At 42.0% G+C, this 11,735-nt stretch overlaps 1 protein-coding gene across 3 annotated transcripts in view; it reads right to left on the bottom strand.

The window, feature by feature from the left end:
• The window catches only part of ST6GALNAC5 (ST6 N-acetylgalactosaminide alpha-2,6-sialyltransferase 5), a 163,827-nt gene that overhangs the window by 16,352 nt on the left and 135,740 nt on the right, over positions 1-11,735 (bottom strand). For all 3 annotated transcript variants that reach the window (XM_064147845.1, XM_064147843.1, XM_064147844.1), the window contains exon 3: positions 392-801. In XM_064147845.1, the coding sequence (XP_064003915.1) occupies positions 392-801 (410 nt within the window). The remainder of the gene's footprint in view (positions 1-391; positions 802-11,735) is intronic.

Below are 11,735 nucleotides of genomic sequence, written 5' to 3'. Positions count from 1 at the left end.
AAAGAGCTATTATAATTCACTGAATGGTGGCATTTCCTCTATAGGAAAACATAACTTATCCATTCTGATTTTTCAGAACCAGTAAAAACACTTTGAGGTATATCACCCCAAAGTGAAATTTAAACAGTTCCTGCCTCCTTGGCTGTAGAAACAGTAAATCCAGATTCCAGTATTGATGAGGCAATATTCCACAGGAATTATTTTGATGCTTGTTTTTTAACCAGTGTTGCAAGCGATGTTATTTGGCATGTCATACCACATTACAGCTCACGAGGCAGAGGATTTAATGGGTGTGATGGGCCCTCTGAGCAGACCCTGAAATTGCTATATATAAACTACGTTATTCCACTACTGTATGACATCCCCCCAGCATATCCACTGAAGTTCTCACCTGTCTTTCCCAGTTTCCCGTTTAAAGAGGTCATCAAATTGAAGCATCTTGTGGCGGGAAATCATATACGCTTTTAATTGAGGCAGTATCTGATTCATCAGTTGCAGATTATTATACACCAAGCCTTTACCATCTCTCCTCATATAGCTGCTGGGGCCCCAGAAGATAAACACAGCACCATGGCTCATGTTTAAGAGTTCATTGCGATTCCGCAGAATCCTCTGGATGCTGGAGTGTGCGATGACGCGAAGGCTCGTTCTGTTTCCAACGTCCCTCCCGTAGCCTCGCGTAGGTGCATCGTTCATTCGTATTACACACTCTGTCTCGTCTATTCTCTCGCCTTGTTTACTGCCCAGCAGGTGTCCAGAGCTGGTCACCAACGCACAACTCTTGCAGTGCATTTTTAAAGGCTGCAAAGACACACACACACACACTTCAGAGTTAGCTGCAGACATCTTCCCATTATTCACTAGACAATAACTGTATTTTACACTGACATCACATACTGCTTTCTGAGGACTTTATGTAAATCTCTCCCAGCAGCCTTCTCAAGTAACTGGGGACACATTACTGGTTAAGTATTGTAGATGGAGAAAATGCAAGACAGGTGTACACCTGTGTGGTAGTTTGAGGGATCCTAGGTCTGCCTTCACAAACCCATAGGGACAGAGACCCACCCCAGACGGAAGGACCTGCCTGTCCCAGGATATTGCAGTATTGTTACTCTATGTCGTATTTCAGTTTCACAGTTTAAAAGGCAGTGCCTGACTCATCTCCTGCCCTTCTTTTCCCTCTCTTCACTTCTCTCTGGGAACAGGATGTGTTCTTATCTCCTGTTCATTGGGGAGATGGCTGGCAGGGAATTGAGTCATGCAGCCCACTGAAGCCTTGCAGGCCCCATCTGGGGAGGGCAGTTTCACCTTACCCTCAGGCCTGCTGAGGGTGGAAGGGGTGAAGGATTCTAGAAGGCCAGTTTGGGCCTATTGAGCTGTCTACTTATGCTACCTTGACCACTTTTGTACAGATGCTCTTGTAAATAGACTTTCTCTTTAAGCTTCCAATTGGTGTGCAGTATCCTCAAGAAAGATGTTGAGGTGCTGGAACATGTCCAGAGAAGGGCAACAAAGCTGGTGAGGGGCCTGGAGCACAAATCCTATGAGGAGAGGTTGAGGGAGCTGGGCCTTTTTAGCCTGGAGAAGAGGAGGCTCAGGGGGGATCTTATTACTGTCTACAACTACCTGCAGGGGCATTGTAGCCAGGTGGGGGGTGGCCTCTTCTCCCAGGCAACCAGCAATAGAACAAGGGGACACAGTCTCAAGTTGTGCCAGGGTAGGTATAGGCTGGATATGAGGAAGAAGTTCTTCACAGAGAGAGTGATTTCCCATTGGAATGGGCTGCCCAGGGAGGTGGTGGAGGCACCGTCCCTGGGGGTCTTCAAGAAAAGACTGGATGAGGCACTTAGTGCCATGGTCTAGTTGATTGGTTAGGGCTGGGTGCTAGGTTGGACTGGCTGATCTTGGAGGTCTCTTCCAACCTGGTTGATTCTATGATTCTATGATTCTTCCTCCTGGAAAGGGTAAGAGTCATTTGTGTCCTCCAGTCCTGGGCAGGCTTGTGGCCCCGAACTGGGACAGCCTCTTAAACTTCCTCCCGGGAGTTAAATCCACTGTTTAAACTCTCCTTCCCACTGCCCCTTTATATACAGTAATCATAGCAGCTTCTGTGCTTAGGAGTATACTTCTACTTGCTATAAATGGGCTAGAACTGGACTTGGGTTTTTGTATTCTTCCTTGTCCCTTTTTTTTTCCTCCCCAGTAAATAATCAATTGTAGGTCCTCATAAACAAATTTGTGAGTATCTTTTCAACATTGTGCTCAGGACATTTTGCTAAGGGGAGAGTTCTACCTTTGTCCAATCTTTCCACACTATTTCCAAGTTGGTGTGAGAACCGCTGTAGTGCTCTCATACCTCCTTTATGGTTCAACAGTCAGAGCTGGTCATTAATGTCTATGTGTGCTTCACATGACAGTGAGTTAGTGCACTGAACTTTCTCTAGCTTGTCAGGTCATGTTTAAGAGCTACAGTGCAAAATGGAACAGGAGGTGCCTGTTCAGCAAGAGGCTGGCCTAATGGAATCAGGAGAGTAAAATAAGCTTTCATGAAAATGAAAGTGCATGATAAATCATATTACATCGCTGACGTCTGCCACCAGCACACAGTAAGAGGAGTGTGTACCTGCTCTTCGACATGGGAAATAAAAAGGAGCAAAGGGCTAACAGTATTCCTGAAGTGCTACTGCCTAACAAGAATGCAGTAAACTGAGAGGTAAAGGCTGTTTGAAGCCACGCCTTGGTGACCCTCCATGAAACAGTATCTTGAAGCATTTAAGAACTATAACATCAGACTACAGAATATGCAAGGTATGTAACTTATTCTTTCTTTTCAGACAAAAAGGCAAGCAGACTGAACCCTGGCTGCTCAGGAGGCTGAGGTTCTTTGGAAAGGTCATTTTGGTTCATTTTAGACCACCAGAATTTTCTTTTTGTAATCCATTTTCATTCATTTATTTCATAGTCCATTTCATCTTTTATTTCTTTCATTTTGTAAAGAATGACACTCCAACACCTTCCTGGTGAGTAACTTGTTTAATTTCAGAAGCTCCACATCAGATCCACCATGCTGAGAGCAATTGTCTCCCGCACTAGGGTACTGGCCTGATCCATGTAGCATGCTGAGGAGGTGACAGTATTTGTCAGCTCTGATGAGTACTACCAACCTGAACCCATCTCTGGCACCTTGAGATCAAACTCCACGCCTCTCTCCTTGGCTGTTTGTTGTTCATGCCATTACCAACATAGCTAGCATGTCCCCAGGTGTAGACCTGGCGGGTTTACTGGCATTGAGAAATTATAGCTGCATATAATTACACAGTATCAGCCACATAGATATAGGAATCAAATGTGCAGTGTGCAGTGTGCAGAGCTTAAAATGCTAAAGCTGAAAAGACATAACCTGGCTTTGAGATAATCTCAGTCCCCTGCTTGAAAATGTTTTGGCCCGTAAGTATTTGAGGGGAGTGTTTTACTTAACTTGTATTTAATTCTGAAGGTAATGTGGCCACACTTTGAGCTTGCCTTTTATTTTTCCTTTTTTTTTTTCATCCCTATGAGAAAACCTAATGAATGATGAAGTGCTTTTTGATTAAAGAAAAAAAAAACCAAACCCCAAACCTATACAATTTGTGTAATGATATAACCAGTAAGCTTTGTATCTCCATCTTCCCCAAACAACAAAGTCCCTTTTCTTTCACATAGATGGATTGTAATCCAGAGCTAACAATATGGGTAGAAATGTTCATGCCTTCACGAGCCAAGGTTCCTAATGCAGTATTTACATTCATTTTCCTTTAAGCTTTCATCTGCCACTTTGATGAATTACCTAGCAAAAGGCTCTAAGGTGAACTAGCTGCTCCACCATCATGCTTGGGAAAGCAAGATGAAGTGCTAATGAGGTTAAAGGAAATGTAGTCAGCACCAATGTTAACTCACATGGGTTTGAATATCCGCATAGCAAGACATTTTCACCTAAACAATTTCTTCTGGTTTCTGGCCTAGTGAGCTACAACTTGTTTCTTTTAAAAGTCTGCCAGAGGATCCATCAATTATTAGGAAACAAGAGTGGCCATCAGTGGAGCTGTGGAAACTTGGGAAAGTGGGAGTAAGGGAGGGGATGTCAACATTTGATGATAGACAGTAACACCCTCAAAACATCTGTCCCAGATCTTGTTTGAAAACTGTTCCTTCTGGGAAAAAGTCTTTAGTCTGAAACATTCAGGTATTGCCTAGCTGCTCCCTGAATGATGCATGGGGGCTCAGCCACATAGCTGCTCCGGGCAAGTAATTTTCACTCACCTCACTCAGCTGCTTTCAGTTGAAGTCTACAAAACTCACACCTAAAAATCATTAGAGGAATTCACAGCCAACAGCCACAACATTCTCATACCAGCTGTTTATAATGCTTTGACAATGCTGAAAGCAAGGGTGAAAAAAAGCTGTAATATCATCTCATTGGGAGGCAGTGGCTGCTCCAGAAATGTCATCTACTTAAGCAATAATAATGGAAGTACAAAGCAGTTCTTTGGGATTGATGACCAGCTGGGAAAAGTTGATGGCCTGAGAATAACCAGGGGCCATTAAGCCAGAAGAACATTAACTCCACAGAAAGCATTTTGTTACAGTAATTATTACAGTAGTATTTGGGAGAAAAAAAAGAAACCTAAACCCATGACATAAGAGTTACATTTTAGGTAGGTGGTGCAGCCCTTACTTCATAAACCTTGTTTCAAAATGACCAGACAAGGTCAGACTGAGGTTGAGTTTTATGGCACCTGTATTAATTACTTTGACATGTAAGAGAACATGGATGTAAAAGCTGCTGACATTTAATTGTACCCATTGTACCCAAGCAGCCAGTTTCACATGTAGCTGAGCTACATGTACAGCACCTTGTACATGTACGTGGCACAGAATGTGGCTACTTCTACAACACTCCCCTGAGTGAACAAGCCAAGTATAGCCAAGTAAGTTGTCCTAATTACCTCTCAGTTCTAGTCACCTAAACACCCACCTGCAGAGGGGGAGAAAAGGACATGGCAGCAAGTTCACAGTGCTAGAACCCCAGAAGATGGCAAAACCAGCTGGTGCTTTTCTGGGATAGACAAACTATCCTATGGGACTGAAGGAGCAGGTGAACTTTGTTAGGTTCTGATAAACCTCTCACTATAGTGACAACATCTCAGCGGCCGTAACAGGAGCACAGCCTTGCACTGCTACAAGCATCACGGGCCAAAGTGACTCCTGGCAACTTTCACTCACATCACAGTGAATTACAGCCAAGTAGGTGCTGTTGATTTGCTTAATACTAACAGACAAAAAAGAAACAAAATCCAATGCTGCAATTGTTTCTGTACTGTCTAATTTGAGGCAATGTGCTCTGTTACTGACTTTAAAGTCTGTTTTGTCCAAAGACAGGAAAATGTTATTTTCAGGCACTTTATTGCTTGGCAAGGGGAATTAAAAAAAAAAGGCAATGGAAAAATGTTATTCCTGATTTAAAATGTGTTGTTCCTACATAAAGTTATTATCTTTGTGATAAAATGAAATGATCAATTTTAAAAAGTTTTTTGGGTTTTTTTTTGGCTTTTTTTTTGTGTGTGGTTTGATTTGGGTTTGGGGAGGGGGGGATTTGTTTGTTTTGTTTTGCTTATAGAAGTCTTTGGATTTTAAAGCCAAGATGTAAAATACAAGACAATTCCCTCAAGTGAAATCAGCGACATTGGAAAATGTATACTGAGTACTTAATGACCTATTTTCAAGACTCCTGGGGTCAGCTCATACCATTATCAGTAGTATAAAACTTTCTCTTCTATAAATGATGATCCAACCAACCAACCAAACAAACAAAAAAAAAATCAAACAAACAGCTAAACAACATAGAAAATCAACTCACTCCAAAACCCAGTTCAGCAGAAGACAACCATCTGTCAGGTCATGAACAGCAGCATTCCTTGAAGGTATGTCTGGAAATATTACTGATTACTTCAAAGTGTATTGTGAAAGACCAAGAACTGCTAAGTGATACCTAAATTCCTTTTGGATGGATGCCTGGGGAGGTGGTGGAGTCACCGTCCCTGGGGCTGTTCAAGGCAAGATTGGACGTGGCACTTGGTGCCATGGTCTAGCCTTGAGCTCTGTGGTAAAGGGTTGGACTTGATGATCTGTGAGGTCTCTTCCAATCCTAATAATACTGTGATACTGTGATACCTTTAACAAAATATTTGAGACTGAAAATGAAAATACCAATAAAGCACTTGACAGCTATGTTTTCCTCTTGCATTGCAATACCTCTACAGCATTTTGTTAGCCAGCACCAGCATGCTTGTCTTCTGTCTGAACTGGAATGAAAAGCTGTAAGGCTTCTTTGCTCTATATTAACTACCTGAATCTTATTACTGAACCAACAACCTCCTCTGCAAGAGCTCTCAAACTAACTGCTAAAATAAAGTGGCAGAAATAAGAAGACTGATGTACAGGAAAGCAAAACTCTTTGTTTTCAACTGAATTAATTCAGTATAGGGTTATATTAATGGTTGAAAAAAACACACATAAAGAATACAAGAGACAGACAGTTATGAAGCAACTCACAGGATCACAGGATATTAGAGGTTGGAAGGGACCCAAGGAGATCATCGAGTCCAACCCCCCTGCCAGAGCAGGACCACACAATCTAGCACAGATCAGAGAGGAACACAGACAAACAGGCCTTGAAAGTCTCCAGAGGAGGAGACTCCACAACCTCTCTGGGGAGCCTGTTCCAGTGCTCTGTGACCCTTAAAGAAGTTCCCCCTTGTGCTGAGGTGGAAGCTCTTGTGCTGCAGCTTACTCCCATAATTCTACTAGTAGGAGGTTCACATCTCCCCTATCCTAGTGCCCATTATACTTGGCCTCAGCACAACAGCTAGCTTGAGACACCCGCTGTATGTTACCTCATATTTGCTTTTTATGTTTCTTGCCTTGTGCACAGAACTTAATCAGCATTTCATACATACTGCTAATGAACCCTGTGCTCACCTCATATTCAGTGTAATTTATTATTTATGGTTCATTCTTGACTGCTGGGTCATCAGCCACTGCAAGTAACGCTGAGTAATTAATGCATTTCCAGTAACACAATATTTTGTCCTGGTGGCTTCTGTTTCAACCTTTTACTTTCTGGTAGCTGTGAGAAGTTATCAGGTTTCTCACAAGCTGCTGGCTCAGGACCACTGCTCCAACTAGGTTAGCTGCTCCTTCCCTGTTCTCCTCCCTCAGAGGCTTTGAGGACAATCTTCCATATCACAATGGTCACCCTAACCTCTGCAGGAGCTCCAGGCATTCCCAGCCCATTGGTGGCATATCATGAATGGCTGCTCCAGCTCTCATAATCCCTTGTCACTCAGCACTGCTCCAACTACTTGTCATCATGTCCATCTCTCATGAATGAACTACACATATTGTTTCTATTGCTGTGCCTCCTTCCTTCATATAAACCTAAGGACAAATCTACTTTTCTTTGAGAAATTCCCAAAAATCACTTTAAAAGTAGAATAGAAACCCCAAAACTTCATATTTGTGAAGCGACCTCTGGAAGTCGACGCAACAAGCTGTGGGATGAATTCAAGCTGTCTTAGTAGTGAAGTCCAGCTGTGCTCTTCAGAAGTGCTTTCTGCAATGCAAGAATTGTTGGAGATATGATCCTGTGAAAATAATGCAAGTTTGCTGATAATTTTTGCTTTGCAATATATTGATGTCAGAACTGTATTTTCATAGTAATATGAAAAGAACCAAAAAGGAAAAAAAAAAACCCAACAAAAAAACCCACATACAAGCACAAAGAGTTTGCTTGATATTTTTCCAAGTCCTATCTACCTGAAACACTATGAAATGGTGGTCTCTGAACAATAAAAATCACTCAGATGCCTACTGAGATATTTTAGGTAATGCTTCTGTGTATAAAAAGTCAGACCTCCCTGCCTCAGACTGAAACACTTAAGTGTGTGGAGAGTTTTGAACTTCAACCAAGTTCAGTTTGCTGTGGTACGTGCCCTTTTCAAGTGTCTGGGAGTTTTGATTTTGTGGTTCTGACCTAAGAGATGGTTTTGCTTTGACCATGACATCTTCACATGTGTGTTCAGATAAGCAGTGTAGTTTAATTTCTATATTCAGCTCAGTCCTTCCTCTCAAGTTTAATACATTTTCATTCCTTAACCCTTATTCTGGCAGGCAAAAAAAGTCCTCTGAGCACAGACATTTTTAACTTTTGTTGAACTAGACTTTTGGACCGTTGGGGAATCTGCCATGAAAACAAACTACATAATCCACTGAACTAAATGCACCAATTGCCTTCAAAACTGTATCCCAGTGACCGATACCACACAAGTAAACAGAAAGGGTTAGAAGATACCACTTGGCCAACATCGTTAATCCTTATGCAAATCCAAATAACCAGGATTTGCAGCAAAACTTTGCATTCAAAAAGGGTCTGGCAAGTCTGTTCATAAAGATAAGTGCACGTCTGTTTAAAAAGATAAAAGATAAAACAAATGAATTTCTTATTACTTCTCTTTGTTTCTTGGGCTGTGGAGCTTGAATATGCAAATGTTATGTATTAGCATCTTCATTGCCCATTGACTCTTTGGAGTTAATTACATAGCTGGACTCTGCCTTCAGATATTTGATAAGCAGAAACAGAAAATAGCCTAACTTCAGCAAATTCATTCATCACACTGGTGAACAGACTGTCGTAGATTTTATTCCTCCAAGGAATATTTTTGCTTTCCATGGTTCAATACTGACGGGCATCTGCAAAATCCCATGGTAAAAATGTAACAATTCTGTTTTCTAAAGGTCTTCAGACATACCTAATTCAATTTCAAAACACAAGGCCATGTTATTAAAAGAAAAACAGGAAAACAAATGCACTCCATAAAGCTTTCAGCGGGATCATTTTCTTAGAAAAAGTACAGTTAAGCACATTAGTCAGTGAAGAGTCTTCTGCTTGTGTGAAGTGTTTTCCAGCACATTAACTCTTTTTCAGGGACTGCCTGCTAGTCAAAGCTTCCATTAGATTAATTAAAATATGGCTCCTCTCACTGGGAAGAACAGACACGAGTTTGGTTACAGGATATTGACCAGCTGTAGAAACGAAGCCCATTCTAGTCATAGAAAATACAAGCAGAAGCAGCACAGGAGGCTGAACAAGAAGATAACTTCTAGTATATGGAGCACATTTCTTATTTGGAAGCATGATTACTAGGTGCTGATGTTTTCCCCTAAGCCACCTGAAGTGAATATGAGGTGCAACCTTGCAAATTGTCAGCACATATAAAGGTAAGATTCAGCGTAGCTTCCATCCTGCATCCTATAAATGTGTCCCATGAGGAAGATTAGTATCAATCATAGGCTTATTGGAGAGGGAGATAGGATACAATGATAACCTGAAGCTATCAACTAGAGTAATGGTCTAAGAAGAAAAAGCAATCAGAGAAAGAAAAGAATATCTTCAATGAAAGACAGAACTGGAAAATTGGGCAGGAATGTATCATGTTGATGAACATGAGCTGCTATACAATAGAGAGAATCATATGAACAATATACAGGTGCTAAAGAAATGGTTATTGCCTAATGTTTATCTTAAAAGGAGTGCAAATAGACATCTATATTACATCAAACTGCTTTATTTTTGCTCTGCAGCTAAAGTACTTGCACTAAAATGCAATAAAGCCACAAGTGTGGTGTCTTAACTATGCAAATTGTTATCATTGTGTCAGAAAAAAGGGAATTATTTCAATGGTTAATAGAAAAGGTACTGGACAGTTTGGATTTTTTGCTTCAGAAAGTTTTCACATCAGGTTCTCTCATGTGCTTTGGCATGTTTTATCAACTCTTTCCAGTTTAAATGCTTCACAGAAATATGCCCTCAGCTGCTCTCAGTGCACCTCTCATGGCTGTGCAGGTTTTTTTTTAATTCAAGTTTTATAGGGTCACTTTTTTCATCTAATCCAGGTGTAAAGCTAAGCATCAGTGATCCTTAAAGTCTGTCCCTCCGTTTTCAAATTGAAGCACTTGTTCCTTTCTGTGACACTACTTGGCACATCCAAATGCATCTAAACTCTCACCATGACTATTATCCCTACAAGGCAAAAATGTGATAGCAACTGCAAGGACACAGGCAAGCCATTCCAGTGGCATCCAGCTTTAACACAACTTCAACATAGCACAGAGTCCCCAGAATAAGCCAAATATCTAATTGGAAAGTTAGACCCCACAGAGAATTGTCTCTGAAATATATCTTGCCTTATATTTCTCCTATCATTTTGAAGATGATTGAAATAAAGAAGAGATCATAGAATCAGGGTTGGAAGGGACCACAAGGATCATTTAATTCCAACTCCCCTGCCATGGGCAGGGACATCTTACCCTAGACCAGGCTGCCCAGCGCCTCATCCAGCCTGGCCTTAAACACCTTCAGGGATGGGACCTCAACAACCTCTCTGGGCAACCCATTCCAGGCTTCTACCACTCTCATGCTGAAGAACTTCCTCCTCACAGCCAGTCTGAACCTATCCATCTCCAGCTTTGCTCCATTTCCCCTAGTCCTGTCACTAACTGATAGCCTAAAAAGTCCTTCCCCAGCTTTTTTGTATGCCCCCTTCAGATACTGGAAGGCCACAATAAGGTCACCTCTGAGCCTCCTCTTCTCCAGACTGAACAGCCCCAACTCTTTTAGTCTGTCCTCATAGGAGAGCTGCTCCAGCCCTCTGAGCATTCTCATGGCCTGTCTCTGGACACACTCCAGCATGTCCACATCCCTCTCTTAATGGGGGCTCCAGAACTGGATGCAGTACTCCAGGTGGGGTCTCACCAGAGCGGAGTAGAGGGGGAGAATCACCTCCCTCGACCTGCTGGCTACACTTCTCCTGATTCAGCCCAGGATCTGGTTGGCCCTCTGGGCTGCAAGTGCACACTGCTGGCTCATGTTGAGCTTCTCGTCCACCAGCACCCTCAAGTCCCTCTCCTCAGGGCTGCTCTCCAACCAGTCACTGCCCAACCTGCATTCGTGCTTGGGATTGCCTCGACCCAGAAGCAATAAAAATAAAAAAACAAGGCTCTTCATTCCTTTGAAAAAAATCTTCATTCAGAAACTGTTCAAAGGTCTTTATTTCAAAGAAATTACAAAAATGTTCAGCCTCATGGTGACCTCTAGGGCCTTTTGAATTTTATGTAGCCAGCTTTAAGTAATCTTCATCAGCTTATTTTATAGTAACCCACACTGCTCTCTATGCTGTCCATCTGAGTTAATAGCACACAAGACATTAGAGAAATAAAGCAGATTAAGATTCCACCCCCCCCCCCCCGCCAGAAGATACAGCATCTGAGTTCAAAATGTTTTTCTGCATCTGAGTGTATGATGTTTTTCTGAGGATGTATCAGGTTGAACAAAAGAAAAGGTTGTACCACCTCTGCAGCAGAATATGGATGCAGGCAGCCTCCATAGTCACTGGCATATCCACACTGAAGGAAGATCCTGGAAACATGCACTGGCAACAAAAATGGGCAATAGGTACAGGATGCAGAAAGTTACTGGGAACTTCTCCCAAGCACCCACATAGAGAAGAAAAAGAGAGCATGTTTTGGACTAAAACCAGATGAAAACACCCCAAAGACAGATGTTTAAAACTCTGTACCTGTATCTGCACCTATGTATTGCTATAATTTTAACTGGTTTTGAACTGCAACTCAATCTG

This window comes from Pogoniulus pusillus, chromosome 8, assembly GCF_015220805.1.
Source record: "Pogoniulus pusillus isolate bPogPus1 chromosome 8, bPogPus1.pri, whole genome shotgun sequence".
Taxonomy (NCBI): Eukaryota; Metazoa; Chordata; class Aves; order Piciformes; family Lybiidae; genus Pogoniulus; species Pogoniulus pusillus.
The sequence above is the reverse complement of the archived record's forward strand: the minus strand, read 5'-3'. Positions and strand labels throughout refer to the sequence as shown.